The sequence below is a fragment of the Myotis yumanensis genome, unplaced genomic scaffold (genome assembly GCF_028538775.1).
Source record: "Myotis yumanensis isolate MYYU_CA2020_CCGP unplaced genomic scaffold, mMyoYum1.0.hap1 SCAF_15, whole genome shotgun sequence".
Classification (NCBI taxonomy): Eukaryota; Metazoa; Chordata; class Mammalia; order Chiroptera; family Vespertilionidae; genus Myotis; species Myotis yumanensis.
Window position 1 is genome coordinate 14,514,160 of NW_027223766.1, and position 14,826 is coordinate 14,528,985.

A 14,826-nucleotide genomic window follows, 5' to 3' on the forward strand; every position below is an offset into this window, starting at 1 on the left:
GCATTCCCAGAATAAATTTTGTCTGCTCAGCGTTCCCTACTCAAATACATCCCTATGTCGAATGACCATATAACTGTCCACCACGAAACAGGCTGAAGTATGGATGTAATAGAAGGGATGTGTATGTTATAGCGTGACGCTGATACATTAAACAAAGAAATTCCTGTCTAGGGTCAAATGTCTAATCAAATGTCAATGCTCTAACAACCGTTAACTATTACTGATACACGTAAAGTTTTAAACTCAGGGGCTGGGATGAAGGGGCTGAAATGACACAGAAAGAGGAAAAAACAATTTCAAAAATTTCCCTTCCCTTCCGGGCAAGTTTCAGCTCTACAAAACCTACGCTTGCCTTTACAGCAAAGTGTGGTTCTGCTTTCCATTCTCAGATCGTTGCACAAGGAAACCCGTGTCTCTCTTCCCAAATGCGGGCTCTGAGACCAGAAAGCAGCCCCGCGGAAAGTTTTCTCCAGCCCCAAGGGTGCGCACGGGGGCGCAAAGGTGGGGAAAGACCTCCGAAGGGGAACATCTGTACACCATCTACCTGTGGTTGGGAAAACAAAACAAACCAGAAAAACAAACAAAAACACCCCACGAGTCCGGACATCATCAGGATCTCGGGGAACAGACGGAAAAGAAAGCAACCGCGGCCCGCTCAGAACCGGAGACGCATGCCCCGCGCGATCGGGGCCGCCGGGGGGCTCGCCGAGGACGCCCGACCGGAGGAGGGGACGGAGGATACTGACAGCGCGGTCTACCTCCCCCCGCACCCCACCCGTCCCGCCCGCGGGCGCCCAGCGCGCCAGCCAATCCCGTCGCGCCATTCCCTTCCATCGGAGGCCCCGCCCCCGCGCCCGGGATGCTGGGCCCCCGCGGCGTGACGCGAGCACGGCGGCTCCGCCCCCTGCGTCTCTGGCCTCGCCGGCCTCGGGGGGGAGGGATGGTTCCATCATGGCGTCAATGCAGGTGAGAGGAGTTTGCAGCATCTGGGCGGGCGAGGGAGCCTCCGAGAGGATGCGATCGTTTCGTCGGGGGCGGCGTCTGGGGCTCAGGGGCACCGGGCGGGCTCCGGAGCGGCCCTGGCCGCCAGTCCCCCCCCAGGCTTCGGGCGTTGGGGAGGAGTGAGAGGCGGCGAAAAGAAGGGCGGGGGGGGGGGGGGACGGCGGCGGCGGGCTCGGTCGGTCGAAGCGGACACCAGCCGGCCGGGAAGTTGGGGGCTAAAGAAGGCGAAGGGGAGGAACGGGCGAAGTTTGGCGTTGGCTCGGCGGCTTTCGCCTCGGAGTCGCCTCCCGCTCGCACAGTTGGCCGCTGCCGGCCCGCCCGCCCGCCGCAGGGATGCCTTCCCCTCCGCGGTCCCCGGCCCGGCGGAAACAGCTGCTCTGGCCGCCGGCGCCGGGGCAGGAGCGGCCCCGAGAGGGGCTGAGGGTGGGGGAGCTGCAAAGGCGTTCCCGGGGAGGGCGCCCGGCGGCCGCTGCCCAGGCCTCCCACGCCGGCCTCCCCGGCTGCCCGGCCCCTCGGCTCTCCCTTGGCCCCTTCGCTTCTCGCCTCTCGGGTACCTTTCCCTCCGAGCCGCCGCGCTCCGCGCCCAGCAGCCCGCGTTCTCCCGCTCCCCGGAGCTGCCCTCGGCCCCTCGACACCCGCTAAGCGACGTCCCCGGGAGCCGAGTCGCGACCCCGTGGACCCCCCGGGGTCGCTCGGCTGCAGGTCTCCCTCCCCCGCGGCGCCCCGCCCCGCCCTTGCGGTAGCGGCCGGGCCCCGGCCCTTTGCCCTTTCTCTCCCCCCCCCCGGTCCTCGGTGCAGCCTCCGTCGGGTCGGAGCTGTTGGCCGGCCCGTGTCACCGCGCCCTGGCTTGGCAGTGCGTGGTTTCCCGGCTTTCCAACTTCACAGCGCCCCGATTTCCCGAGCCCGAGGAATTGTGTATGTGTTTTTCTGGCAAAGATGGCAACCAGAGTTGGAGTTTGGTAGAGATGGGCTCCACGTTATCCGCAGCCTGCGCCCCGTTTCCCGGTGAGGGCTCCCCGGGTCCGAGCGCGTGGGAAGAGGAGGTGGGACGCGCGTGAGTGTCCAGCCGGCGCGCTTGGGATTTTAACGACGGCGCCTCGAGTAGAGAAAGAGACCACGTTTTTCTTAGAAGGATTTCGTGCTTTTGTCGCTTGAATAATAAGCAGGTCTCCCCCCCTCTGGGTTTTTCTCCTTTGTAGGCCAGAACAGCGGTTTTCTTTTATCTCTTCTCCTTTTCTTCCATCATCTTCCTCTTTTGTGCACATACTTGGGTTCACATTTACTTCTGTGCTTTTGTGTTCACCCCTTTCAACCTGTTCTTCATAGTTTTGTTTTGTTTTTTACCTTTGCTTCATCCTCTGGACTTTCCTGCAGAATAGGGAAAAAAAAAAAATAAGTATAGAACATTCCTCGTTGAAGAGATGTCATGAAATGGTGCAGGGGAAAAACAAGAACAATTTCAGGAAACATTATCCTTTACACGAATCTCCCCGGAGATGTGAGAGAAGTTCCGTCATTTGAGGCCCCAAAAGGAACTGGAACACTAGTTGAACGGTAGCTGGGCTGTGTGGCCAATTTAAGATGATTTGTATTAAGATTAAAAATACTTGTTTTAAGACTGAGAATTAAGATTAAAATCCACAATATTTGTGATGGTATTGCACAAGAGAAGTATGGGAATAACTAATTTGCTGGGTCGAACCTGGGACCCTTCAGTCCGCAGGCTGATGCTCTATCCACTGAGCCAAACCTGTTAGGGCCAGCAGTTTTGTTTTTAAGAGAAAAATGAGTCAGTAAAGAACTTAATATTGATAATTATGAATTTTACATGGCGACTTAAGCAATAGGGAAAAAACTTGCCAGTGTAATACTGCATTTTCTTGTGTCCCAAGTACTACCTTTAACTGTCTCATCACCCTTTATTCCTTTGTGCTTTCTGATGAGAGGAATGGAAAACTGATGTTCCCTAATTTAACTAAAATAAAACTAAGTCTTTCTTTGTATTTGTATTTTTAAAACATCCCAAATTTCTGGAAGTATCTTGACAAATACTTTAATATACATAAATCAAGATTTTTCAAACACAACACAACTTTCTGTGGTTCTGTCTTTGGTGAACAAATTTTTTCCTTGACCATCTTAAGAGCAAAGCTTAACTTTTTTCAAAACAATTAAATTGCACATAAAACTGCAATCAAATTTGTTCATTCACTCATCAATAATTTTTTGAGGGCCTATTATGTGTCAGGTACTTATCTAAGGTGCTGGGGATATAGGAGTGAACAGAAGTAGACAAGATTTCTGTCTTTTTGGATATAAAAAGTCTAATTGGGAGAGACAGAAACAAAATATTTAAGTTAATTGCATATTATATTAGAAGGTGATCGTGTTGTGGAGAAAAAGCATGGAAGGAGGTTAAGAAATGGATATTTGGGGAATTTCAGTTAGAATGCTTAGGAAGTATAGAGTGCACAAATGCTGTGCTCTGACCAAGTCCTTAGCTAAAAAGTTTTCAAATTTTTAAAAAAATGTATTTTTATAGATTTCATAGAGGAGGGGAGAGGGAGAGACAGAAACATCAATGATGAGAGAGAATCATTGATCGGCTGCTTCCTGCACACCCCCCACTAGGGATCAAGCCCGTTATCCCGGCATGTGCTCTGACCGGGAATCAAACTGTGACCTCCTGGTTCATAGGTCGATGCTCAACCACTGAGCCACGCCGGCCGGGCCAGATTTCTTTATTTTAGCCACAGCAGGATATTACTGCTGCTGAAGAGGTTACTTAAGCAGTAAGAGGAACTGTATTTTGCATATTATACAAATGTAACATAGAATTTGATTACTCGTATTGATAAAAATGAAGTATTCTTTAGGATCCATAACTAAGGGTAGACTTTGCATTTCTCCTTGGAGAGTATGTATTTTAAAGTTGAAGTTGTAACTGCTTTAGTATCATCTTAGTCGTGCCTCCCAATGTTTTTTCAGGTTGTGGCCCATGCAGAAAATAATTTTTGAATAGCACATTAAGATATGTGAGGTAGTTGGAGGTTGCAAGCTAGGTGTGTGAAACGCTGAGGATGAGGATCAGTACCTTGGCACACCTGTAGTGCTGGGGAAGCCCTGCTCCGTCATGTTGCTAGAGTTGTTCTTTACCCTTCAAGATTGTGGTTTTCAAACTCATGTGAGCCCTTTGAGACATGGTTTCCTAGTTTTTGGAACAGTTACAAGTCACTAAGAAGATTATGGCTAAATTACGTTTTGTTTGTTTTTCTTTCCTTTTTCTTTTAAGATGTGGGGTGGGGGTGGGGGGGGAGAGAAACATCCATTTGTTGTTCCACTTACTAGTATTTATGCATTCATTGATTGATTCTTGTATGTGCCCTGTCTGCAGATTGAACCCACAACTTTGAATATCGGGACGACACTCTAACCAACTGAGCTATTGGGAAAGGGCCAGTTTATGTTTTAAGAAACTATTAGAGAATGATGGGCTCGTGATGGTACTTAAAATTGGTATGAGTTAGATTAAAGAGAGAGATTTACATTTGATTTTGATAATTCTAGAAATCTTTAAATACTAAATGAAAGTTCTTTGTAGCAAATTTTTAGATACAGCATTTTAGGGATCTTGATTTTTTGCTACAAACTTTCTGTCTCCAAACTACAAAAGCACTATTAAAGAGAATTTTTATGTGATTCTAAACATTCATAAGAGTATAACAGTATTGGGGTATTCTGTATTCAGCTAAACCAGCGGTTCTCAACCTCTGGGTCGCGACCCCTTTGGGGGTCGAACCACCCTTTCACAGGGGTCGCCTAAGACCATCGGAAAACACATATATAATTACATGTTGTTTTTGTGATTAATCACTATGCTTTAATTATGTTCAATTTGTAACAGTGAAATTGGGGTCACCACAACATGAGGAACTATTAAAGGGTCACAGCATTAGGAAGGTTGAGAACCACTGCGCTAAACCATAAAATTGTATTTTGTGTGTTTTATTTTCATTTTCTGTTTAATCTTTTTTTTTTTCTTTCCCTATTGGCTCATTTCATTCACAAATATGTATTATAAAGTATTTAACTAACTTAGCCTACTGAATATATTTTCTGATCTTAGAATACAACTGTTTCATTCATACTTCTCTTACGTTGGAAGTTTTAAATATACTTGGTATACTTTTCTAATTTGACCATCCAGATTTATTAACTTCAGGTGTGGACTCCCTTATGTCTAAGGTCTTAGAAGGCCAGTGCATAATAGTTGATGTTTGTCAAATCTAAAAACAGTGGTATAATTGAGAGACATGGTCAGTTGAATTACTCTTGTGGATTTTCTGCATTTTCTTCCTCTCTTACCTAATTGGATCTTAGACTATTTTTTTAATTTTAATTTTGGATCTTAGACTATTGACTTGATTTGGCTAGATGGAAGGAGTTTTCGATTTAATAACAAAAGATGGACTATGAATGTGTGCTAATTTTCAGGTGACTTAGAAATAAATTATTTTGGATTATTCATAATTTCATTGCTCATTACTCAAGTAATTGGATGTAGTGATTGAGAGAGGTGGAATATGGGCTCTTACCAACATTACTATTGTAGTCATGCTGCCTTTACAATTAAATTCCACACGACTATTTATTGATCTCATTATGAAGGGTACAGGATAATCAAAAGTTAGAAAATTGACTGTCATCTTGTATACAGAGGCTTACTGAGCACTGGGGACTTGGGGAATATAGCTAGAATTATGGTATTTAAGAAGTTTGGCTGGGTGTTCTGGCAGGGAATAGGGCTGTTCAGGAGCTGTTGGACCAAGTGCCCAGAGAAAGGGGAACAGTAGAACTAAAGGTGTTCCCTTTGAATGATAAACATCAGTGGATAGTAGAGTCAAGTCTAAGTGAACAAAAGCATTAGCTAGGATAATCATCTTCGCAGTCATTGTGCTACTCTGTTTTGCAATTAATGAGATGCCTTCTATTTTTGTCCCAAAGTGTGTTTGTGTCTTTAAACCCCCCCCCCCCCACATATTTTTATATTGATTTTAGAGAGAGGAAGGGAGAGGGTGAGAGAGAAACATCAATGAGAGAAACATGGGTGTAGTCCAATCAACATACCTTTTTTTCTTTTTGTTAATCCTTACCTGAGGATATTTTTCCATTGATTTTTAGAGAGTGGAAGGGAGGGAGAGAGACACAGAAACATCCATGTGAAAAAGATACATCGATGGGGGCCGGGGTCAAGCCTGCAATTGAGGTACATGCCCTTGACCAGAATTGAATCTGGGACCCTTCGGTGTGAGGACCAACGCTCTATCCACTGAGCCAAACTGGCTAGGGCCATATCCTTTCTTTAAAATCATTGCTGCATTTTGTAATTAGAGGTAATTGAAATACTAATTAAAATATAATTTTGCTTTTTTACTACATGAAAGGAAGATATATTGAGCAAATGGGGTATATAGATTTTTTTAGTATGAAGATTTTGCTGTGAGAAAAATTGTTACATTCTTAAGAAACCCAGTTTAAGGATTTCAATGGAAAAAATTACATAGTGCATATGTTGGTGCCATCTTTGCTCTTGATGTGCTTAGTAGGAACCTCATAGAATTCATGTCTTTATGACAGTTAGTTTGAACTACCTTGATTTGATACTGTTACAGTCCATCCTTATTCACAGATTCTGTATTTTTGAATCTGTCTACTCAGTAAAATTTATTTGTAATATTAAAAATGGATATTTATGGTGCTTTCGTGGTGATTTACACAACCGATTGGCAAAAAGACCAAAAAATTTCAGTTTCTGGAAGCTCATGTTCCCAGCTGAGACAAACAAGGTAATGCTCTGCCTTGTTTCAGCTATTGTACTGTAAACAGATGTCCTTTTTTCAGTCTATTTAATGCCACCCCTCGCCCCCCCCCCCCCCCCCCCCCCCCCCACATTTCTGTCTTTAAAATGGCTCCCAAGGGGAGGACTGAACTGCTGCCTAGTGTTCCTAATTGCAAGAAGACTGTATGTTAGGTAACCTTTGTTCAGGCATGTGCTGTTGGCCTCAGGTTCGGTGTTAAAGAACCAACAGTCTGTATTAAGGTGTCTTTAAACAGAAACACACAGGAACCATTATTATTTTTGGTTGAAAGTGATCAGAGGATCACAGGAACCTAACCCTGTATTTCCCCTAGGAACCGTGGTTCAATATTTGCTGTGACTTTATAGAACATAACTTCTGTGAATTTAATGAGAATTGACTATTTTTATTTAAATTACCAGTTCACCTTTAATTTGAAATGTATTGAAGCCTGGTTAAAGCTGGTAAAAAGTAACATTGTGCCCTGGCCGGTGTGGCTCAGTTGGAGTGATGTCCCGTACACCAAAAGGTTGAGGGTTTTTATTCTCGGGATCAGAACTTCTTATACCCAGGTTGTGGGTCCCATTCCTGGTCATGTGCACAGAAGACAACCAATCCATGTTTCTCTCTCTCTCTCTCTCTCTCTGTGCATATGGATGTTTCTCTCCCTCTCCCATCCTCTCTCTGAAATCAATTAAACAGTTGTAATGTTGCTACATTCAGATTCCTTTTTTTGCCTTTTTCCATTTTCTACCGTAGATCAATACCTCCCCCCAGTTTTTTTCCTAGAGTTGCCAATACAATTTGAGTTACTGGTTTTCAGTTTTGGCATTATATTTTAAGTCACTTGGGAAGCTTTAAACAAAACAAAACAAAACTATCCCCAGAGAGCAATCTTGGGCATTGGATTTTTTCTCAGCTAATGCACACCCTAAGTTTAGAGTCGATCTTCACTACAATGGGGGATTTTAGGTGTGCAGATTTTGTAAATTGGATGATGTAATACGTCTTGGACCAGATTCAGAGTTGAGGAGATGGTAGACATATGAAAGTTGATACATCTGGGGAGAGCTTTAAGAATCAAATGTAGCCGAAACCGGTTTGGCTCAGTGGTGGAGCGTCGGCCTGCGGACTGAGGGGTCCCAGGTTCGATTCCGGTCAAGGACATGTACCTGGGTTGCGGGCACATCCCCAGTGGGAGATGTGCAGGAGGCAGCTGATCGATGTTTCTAACTCTCTATCTCTCTCCCTCCCTCTCTGTAAAAAATCAATAAAATATATTAAAAAAAAAAAAAAAAAAAGAATCAAATGTAAGCCCTAGCTGGTTTGGCTCAGTGGATAGAGTATCGGCCTGCAGACTGAAGGGTTCCGGGTTTGGTTTTGGTCAAGGGCACATGCCTGGGTTTTGGGTTCAATCCCCTGTAGGGAGCGTGCAGGAGGCAACCAATCAATGATTCTCTCTGATCATTGATGTTTCTATCTCCCTCTCCCTCTCTGAAATGATTCTCTCTGATCATTGATGTTTCTATCTCCCTCTCCCTCTCTGAAATCAATAAAAATATGTGTTTTTTTAAAAGAATTAATTGTGAGACTGTGAAAATGTTTATACATGTTCCTTGCTGTCCACATAATCACATTTCTATTAAAGAGCATTCATTTCCTGAACTAAATATCAGAGCCAATATTAACTGCCTTATAATTTTAGTGAAATCTCATTTGGTAGCTCAGTGGTTGGCAAACCGCAGCTCGAGAGCCACATGCGGCTCTTTGGCCCCTTGAGTGTGGCTCTTCTACAAAATACCACGTGCAGACGCGCGCGTACAGCGCGAAGTTGACTTAAAACTTTAAGTAAAGTTTATTAAGAAAGGTATGTTGAGATGGTTTGGACACATAGAGAGGATGAACGAAAGGAGATAGACGAAACAAGTATACAAGACGAGTGTGGATGGGAGAGTTGGAAGGGGTCGACCTCAGCGAACGTACCTCAATCAGATTGAGGACGTTTTTAGCAAAGGCCAGCTTAGGAGTACCCTAATTAAGTTAATAACAATGTACCTACCTATATAGTTTAAGTTTAAAAAATTTGGCTCTCAAAAGAAATTTCAATCGTACTGTTGCTATTTGGCTCTGTTGACTAATGAGTTTGCTGACCACTGTGGTAGCTATTTTATTCAAAGAAACAAAGTAACTGCCCTGAGAGTTCCTTGTGGAAGTGGATTAGTGTACCAAGTGCATTAAGATATGGCTGCTGGGTGGTCCTCCAGACTGGGTTATGAGCTAAGTGATTTTCCTATATACCAGTTGTGTACCTAGATAAACCTACAAATTTTATGTCATGAATCTTTGGAGTTGGATAATTACAAACAATCTCAAGTGTTTTTTGTTGTTTAAAAAAAATTTTTTTTTTTAAATCCTTGTCCAAGGATATTTTTTACATTGGTTTTTAGAGAGAGTGGAAAGGAAAAAGAGAGGAGAAGCACCAATGTGAGAGAGACACATCAATTGGTTGCCTCCCACATGCCTCCAACTAGGGTAGGGAACTGTAACTGAGGTACGTGCCCTTGACCAGAATCGAACCCGGGACCCTTCACTTCACAGGTCAATGCTCTGTTCCTCAAGCCAAACCCAAACCATGGCTCACACTCAAATTTTTATTGTTGTTTTAAATAATCTTAGGAGCCTTGTATTAAAATGTGAATAGCCTTTCTTTAGGGCCATTGCTGCTAGCCCTTGCATCTTCCTTATTTATTTATTTATTTTAATATATATTGATTTCAGAGAGGAAGGGAAAGAGAGAGAGAGAGAGAGAGAGAGAGATATCAATGATGTGAATCATTGAGCACTGCCTCCTGCACGCCCCACACTGGGGATTGAGCCCCCAACCTGGCCATGTGCCCTGACCAGGAATCATACTGTGACCTCCTGAGACACTGAACTGCTGAGCCATGCATCTCCCTTTGCAAACCAATGCTGAACTTTTTTTCAGTCCATTCATATCCCTGGGAGTTAGGTAGTTTTTGATTCTCTGTCCTGGGTCTATCTTCCCTTGTCCTTAGATTGAAGTGGACATTACTGCGGATGGGTACATTCTGTTGTTCTCCTTTACTTGCTAGGAAAACTTAGCAACATTTTTTAGTCACTTTTTATATTGAAATTCCATTTTGAATTCTGGCTAGTTCAATAGCTCCCCTTGTCATTGTTTCTGGGATAATTTTTTTCCTGTCTAGCAGGTTATTAGTTAGTCCTTCCACTCTTTGTACTATTTTCCTGAATTCATATTTTACTCACATCTACTTTAGTTCTTCACAGCTTTATACCTGACATCATGAACCCACCAAACTTAGCCTGTTTTCACAGTGTACACATTTTTTTACCTTATGTGCTCTCAGCACATTTTGCCTCTTTCATGGGATTTTTCATTTCTGCCTCATACTTAATATAGAGGTACTTTGTCTTTATTAGATTTTTAACTCACTAAGGACAACTCTGTTGTTTGTAAGCACTCATATGTTTTCTAAGTAAATACTCCCCCCCCCAATAGGTCATAAACAATATGCAAACATCGCTTCTTGCCCTGTCTTTGATTCCTTTTGCTTCAGCTTCTTCCCTGGCCCAATTAAACTAAAGAATTAAATAGGATAAAGTATATAGTATTTTTTTTTAATTTTTTAAAATAAATCTTTATTGCTCAGATTATTACAGTTGTTGCCCTTCCCCCCCCATAGCTCCCCTCCACCCAGTTCCCACCCCACGCTCTGCCCTTACCCCCCCACTGTCCTCATCCATAGGTGTATGCTTTTTGTCGCCCAGTCAAAGGTCATACACATGGAAAATGTAGCTATTTCCATCCGCAACGTGTCCCTGTGTTCGGAAAGGTCTCTCACAACTTGTTCATGCTCTACTCAGAAAGGGTGCAGAGCCACTTAACGGCTTTTTAAAATAATGTGTCCTCTTATGTTTAAAATGAGGATTTCGCTACCAAAAGTGAGGAGAAAGCAACACTACAGCTGCTCTCGCCCCTCTCGCCCTTCGGGTGATAGTTGTGTGTGGGGCTGCAAGCTGGTTCGTGGGCTGTCGACGAAGCCATCTGGGCGGTTTGTGGGGTTCCGCCGGCTTCCCAGGGGCCGTCGCAGCCTCGCAGGGGCCGTCGCAGCCTCACGCAGCCTCGCAGGGGGCGCCGCATCCCACATTGGAGGTGAAGATGCGAGACAGAAGCTCCTCTCTGTCTCTCCTGCTGCTCCCTTGCATATCGCTGATGCTGTAAGTTTCTGAGAGCAGTCTACAGGTGCTGGACATCATACTTTAACTGGTCAACACGAAGTTTGGCATTCTGTCTTTTGTTGGGAGGCTCCTTGCTGGACAAAATCTCCAGGTGTTCTAGCTGGCTGAATATCTGGTATGCTTGCTTGGATTTCGTTTTCTACTAAGTGCACAGACTGCTTGTCTGCCGTCTCCTGGCGTCCCATGTGAGACTGGAACTGGTGGACCTGCTTGTGTGTTTGCTGGTACAGCGGTTCCATGTCGCCGGCCCAGCCGGGTCCGGCTCCGGCTTCCTCCGAACCTGATTCTGCTTCTTGAGTGTGTCCCTTATGGATGTGAGGAGTTGAAATCTGCAGTTTGTTGGGTTAGGCTGCAAAAGCGCAGGTGATTCCTTTTGTGCCACTGGCACAGCTTGGGTGGGGATGTAAATTGAGTAGGGCGGGGTCTCAATCACCAGGGCGGAGCAAACAGCAATGGCGTCTCTGCTTCTCCACGTCCCCAAGTGCCAGTGAGCAGCTCTACAAGAAAGCCGCCCTCGCTTTCCAACCCACTGCAAGGCCTCTCCCGTAGGGGTCTGGGACCTCAGAATCCCGCCCCAAACAAGCTCAGTGGATTCGAGAGCTTGTATCCCCTTCTGATAGAAAAAAACCACGCATCCAGTTGCAGCCCACCTGGCGCGCGACTCCGTACCTTTGTTCTCAATGTGCTTCTTTCTTTCCTTCCAGTTGTAGAACTTCCACTGGGCCAGCTTTCCCATGGTTCTGAATGATAGCTGTTTTGTCTTATAGTTGGTAGTTTCAATGTTGTTGTGGGAGGCAGCACGCACAGGTCTATACCTTATGCCGCCATCTTGGTTCTCCGTATATAGTATTTTAAAATTAGTGTAAATTTTCTGTTAATTACATGCATCTCTTTCAACTAGATTAATATTTGGTTGATGATTATTTCACTTTGTAGATAATGCCTCAATGAAATTCTGTTTTTTTTCTGATGGTAGGTGTTTTTCTCTCTTTTTTTAAAAAATTAATCCTCACACGAGGATATTTTTCCATTGATTTTTAGAGAGAGTGGAATAGAGGGGGAGAGACATAGAGAAACATCAATGTGAGAGAGACACATCGACTAGTTGCCTCCCGCATGTGCTCCGACCAGGACTGGTGATCGAGCCTGCAACTGAGGTACATGCCCTTGGCAAGAATTGAACCTGGAGAAGAAAGGAAAGAAGAATCAGTCTTCGGGCTGATGCTCTATCCACTGAGCCAAACTAGACAGGGCAGTGTTTTTCTCTTAAGCTTCCAGTTCACAAACCTTAAAATGTTGACAGCAAATCATCTCAGATCTTGCTTCATTGATACTGAAATTATGTGATCGTTTTCTCTCTAAACACAGAAATGTGTTTCAGGTTACTTCTCATTCTTGATGTTGTATCCCTTTTCCAAATGTTTTATTCTTTAGGATGTGTCTGGGTGTATATCTATGTCTATGTGTGTTCGTGGGAAGAGAGGGTATGAGGTTGTGTGGGGTGAGGTTTTGGTCTAGGGATTTTGTGATTGGTTCTCTCAGATCTTGCAGAGGACAGAATATTTACTGATGTCTATGAAATGCAGACTGGCTTCTGATAGCCTTTTTACCCTTAAACATAGTTACAGCTTTTAGATAAAGAAGGTATAGTACATGTGTTCAATAGATTATTACTCTACCATTAGAAAAAAAGAATGAAATCTTGCACCCTAACCGGTTTGGCTCAGTGGATAGAGTGTCGGCCTGCAGACTGAAAGGTCCCAGGTTCGATTCTAGTCAAGGGCATGTACCTTGGTTGCGGGCACATCCCCAGTAGGAGGTGTGCAGGAGGCAACTGATCAATGTTTCTCTCTCATCCATGTTTCTAACTATCCCTCTCCCTTCCTCTCTGTAAAAAATAGAGAAAAAAAGAAATCTTGCCATTTGCAACAACATGGATGGATCTAGAGCAGCGGTTCTCAACCTGTGGGTCGCTACCCCTTTGGGGGTCGAACGACCTTTCACAGGGGTTGCCTAAGACCATCGGAAAACACATATATAACTACATATTGTTTTTGTGATTAATCACTATGCTTTAATTATGTTCAATTTGTAACAATGAAAATACATCCTGCATATCAGATATTTACATTACGATTCATAACAGTAGCAAAATTACAGTTATGAAGTAGCAACAAAAATAATTTTATGGTTGGGGGTCACCACAACATGAGGAACTGTATTAAAGGGTCACGGCATTAGGAAGGTTGAGAACCACTGATCTAGAGGGTATTATGCTAAGTGAAATAAATCAGACAAAACCATGTGATTTCACTTACATATGGAACTTAAAAAACAAAATAAATGAACAAACAAAACAAACTCATGAACAAATTGATGGTTGCTGGATGGGAGGGGGTTAAGATGTACAAATTGTCAGATAAGAAAATAGTCATGGGGATGGCAGTACAGCATAGAAAATATGGTCAATAATATTGTAATAATTATGTATGGTGTCAGATGGGGACTATACTTACTGAGGTAATTACTTCGTTATATAAATTTCTACTATATTGTACACCTGAAACTAATATACTGCATGTCAATTGGAATTGAGATTTAAAAATGAACTTTTTAATGGTAACCATCACTCTGAATTTTGTAGTTTTGTAGGTAATCTATATTTTCTCTATGGTTTTAGAATTAACTCTATTTTAGATGGTGTTCTGTACTTTCACAGTGATGTGTTTAAGTTTGGAATTCTTTTTATGTTTTTTGGAATTAATTGGGTTTTTGAATTTGAGGACTGATGTATTCAACAATTCTGGGAAATTTTCAGGCATTATCTCTTTAAATGTTGCCTTCCATTCTCTTTTGTGTTCCCTTTGTGTTACATACTGGAAAAATTCTTCAGATCTTCCGCTTAGGTACTAATTCCCTCTTCACTTGTGTTTAATCTGCTGTTTAATCTATCATTGAGTTTTATTGAGATGTAATTTATCTGTCATAAAATTCACCCATATAAAGTGTACAATCATCTCCATAATTTAATATAAGAATATTTTCATAATTCCCAAAAGAAACCTTGTGCTTGTAAGCATGTATTCTCCAACATCCCACTTGCTATTCTCCCCATCCCTTGGCAAATTCCTGTCTACTTTCTGTATGTATAAATTTGCCTGTTTTGGATATTTCATGTAAATGGTATATATGTGGTTTTTTGTCACTGACTTTTTTGTCATTACTTAGCATAATGTTTTTGAGGTTCATCCATGTTGCAGCATGTATTAGTACTTCATTCTTTTTTATAGCCAAATAATATTCCACTTTATATATACAACATATTTTGTTTACCCCATTCATCAGTTAATGGATATTTGGGTTGCTTCCACATTTTGGCTATCTACACTAATAAAAGAGAAACATGGTAATTAGCGTACGACCGCTACCCTTTTCATTGGCTAATCAGTGAGTATATGCAAATTAACTGTCAGCCAAGATGGTGGCCGGCAGCCAGGCACTGAAGCGAGCATGAGGTTTGCTTGCTGCAGACTCCAATGTTCCCCGCCTCACTTGCTGGCCTCTCAACTGCAACTCTAAGCAACTATGTACTATGTTGCAAATAAGAAGCTAAACAAAACACCAGAAACCGGCTGGACTGAAAGCCAGCTGGACCGAAACATTGTATCCATGTTTTCAGCAACCA

At 43.3% G+C, this 14,826-nt stretch overlaps 1 protein-coding gene across 2 annotated transcripts in view; it reads left to right on the forward strand.

The window, feature by feature from the left end:
* Positions 1-918: 918 nt before the first annotated feature.
* The window catches only part of UBE2W (ubiquitin conjugating enzyme E2 W), a 58,837-nt gene continuing 44,929 nt past the window's right edge, over positions 919-14,826 (forward strand). For both annotated transcript variants that reach the window (XM_070392690.1, XM_070392689.1), the window contains exon 1: positions 919-966. In XM_070392690.1, coding sequence (XP_070248791.1) covers positions 952-966 — 15 coding nt within the window. In that variant the 5' untranslated portion in view covers positions 919-951. The remainder of the gene's footprint in view (positions 967-14,826) is intronic.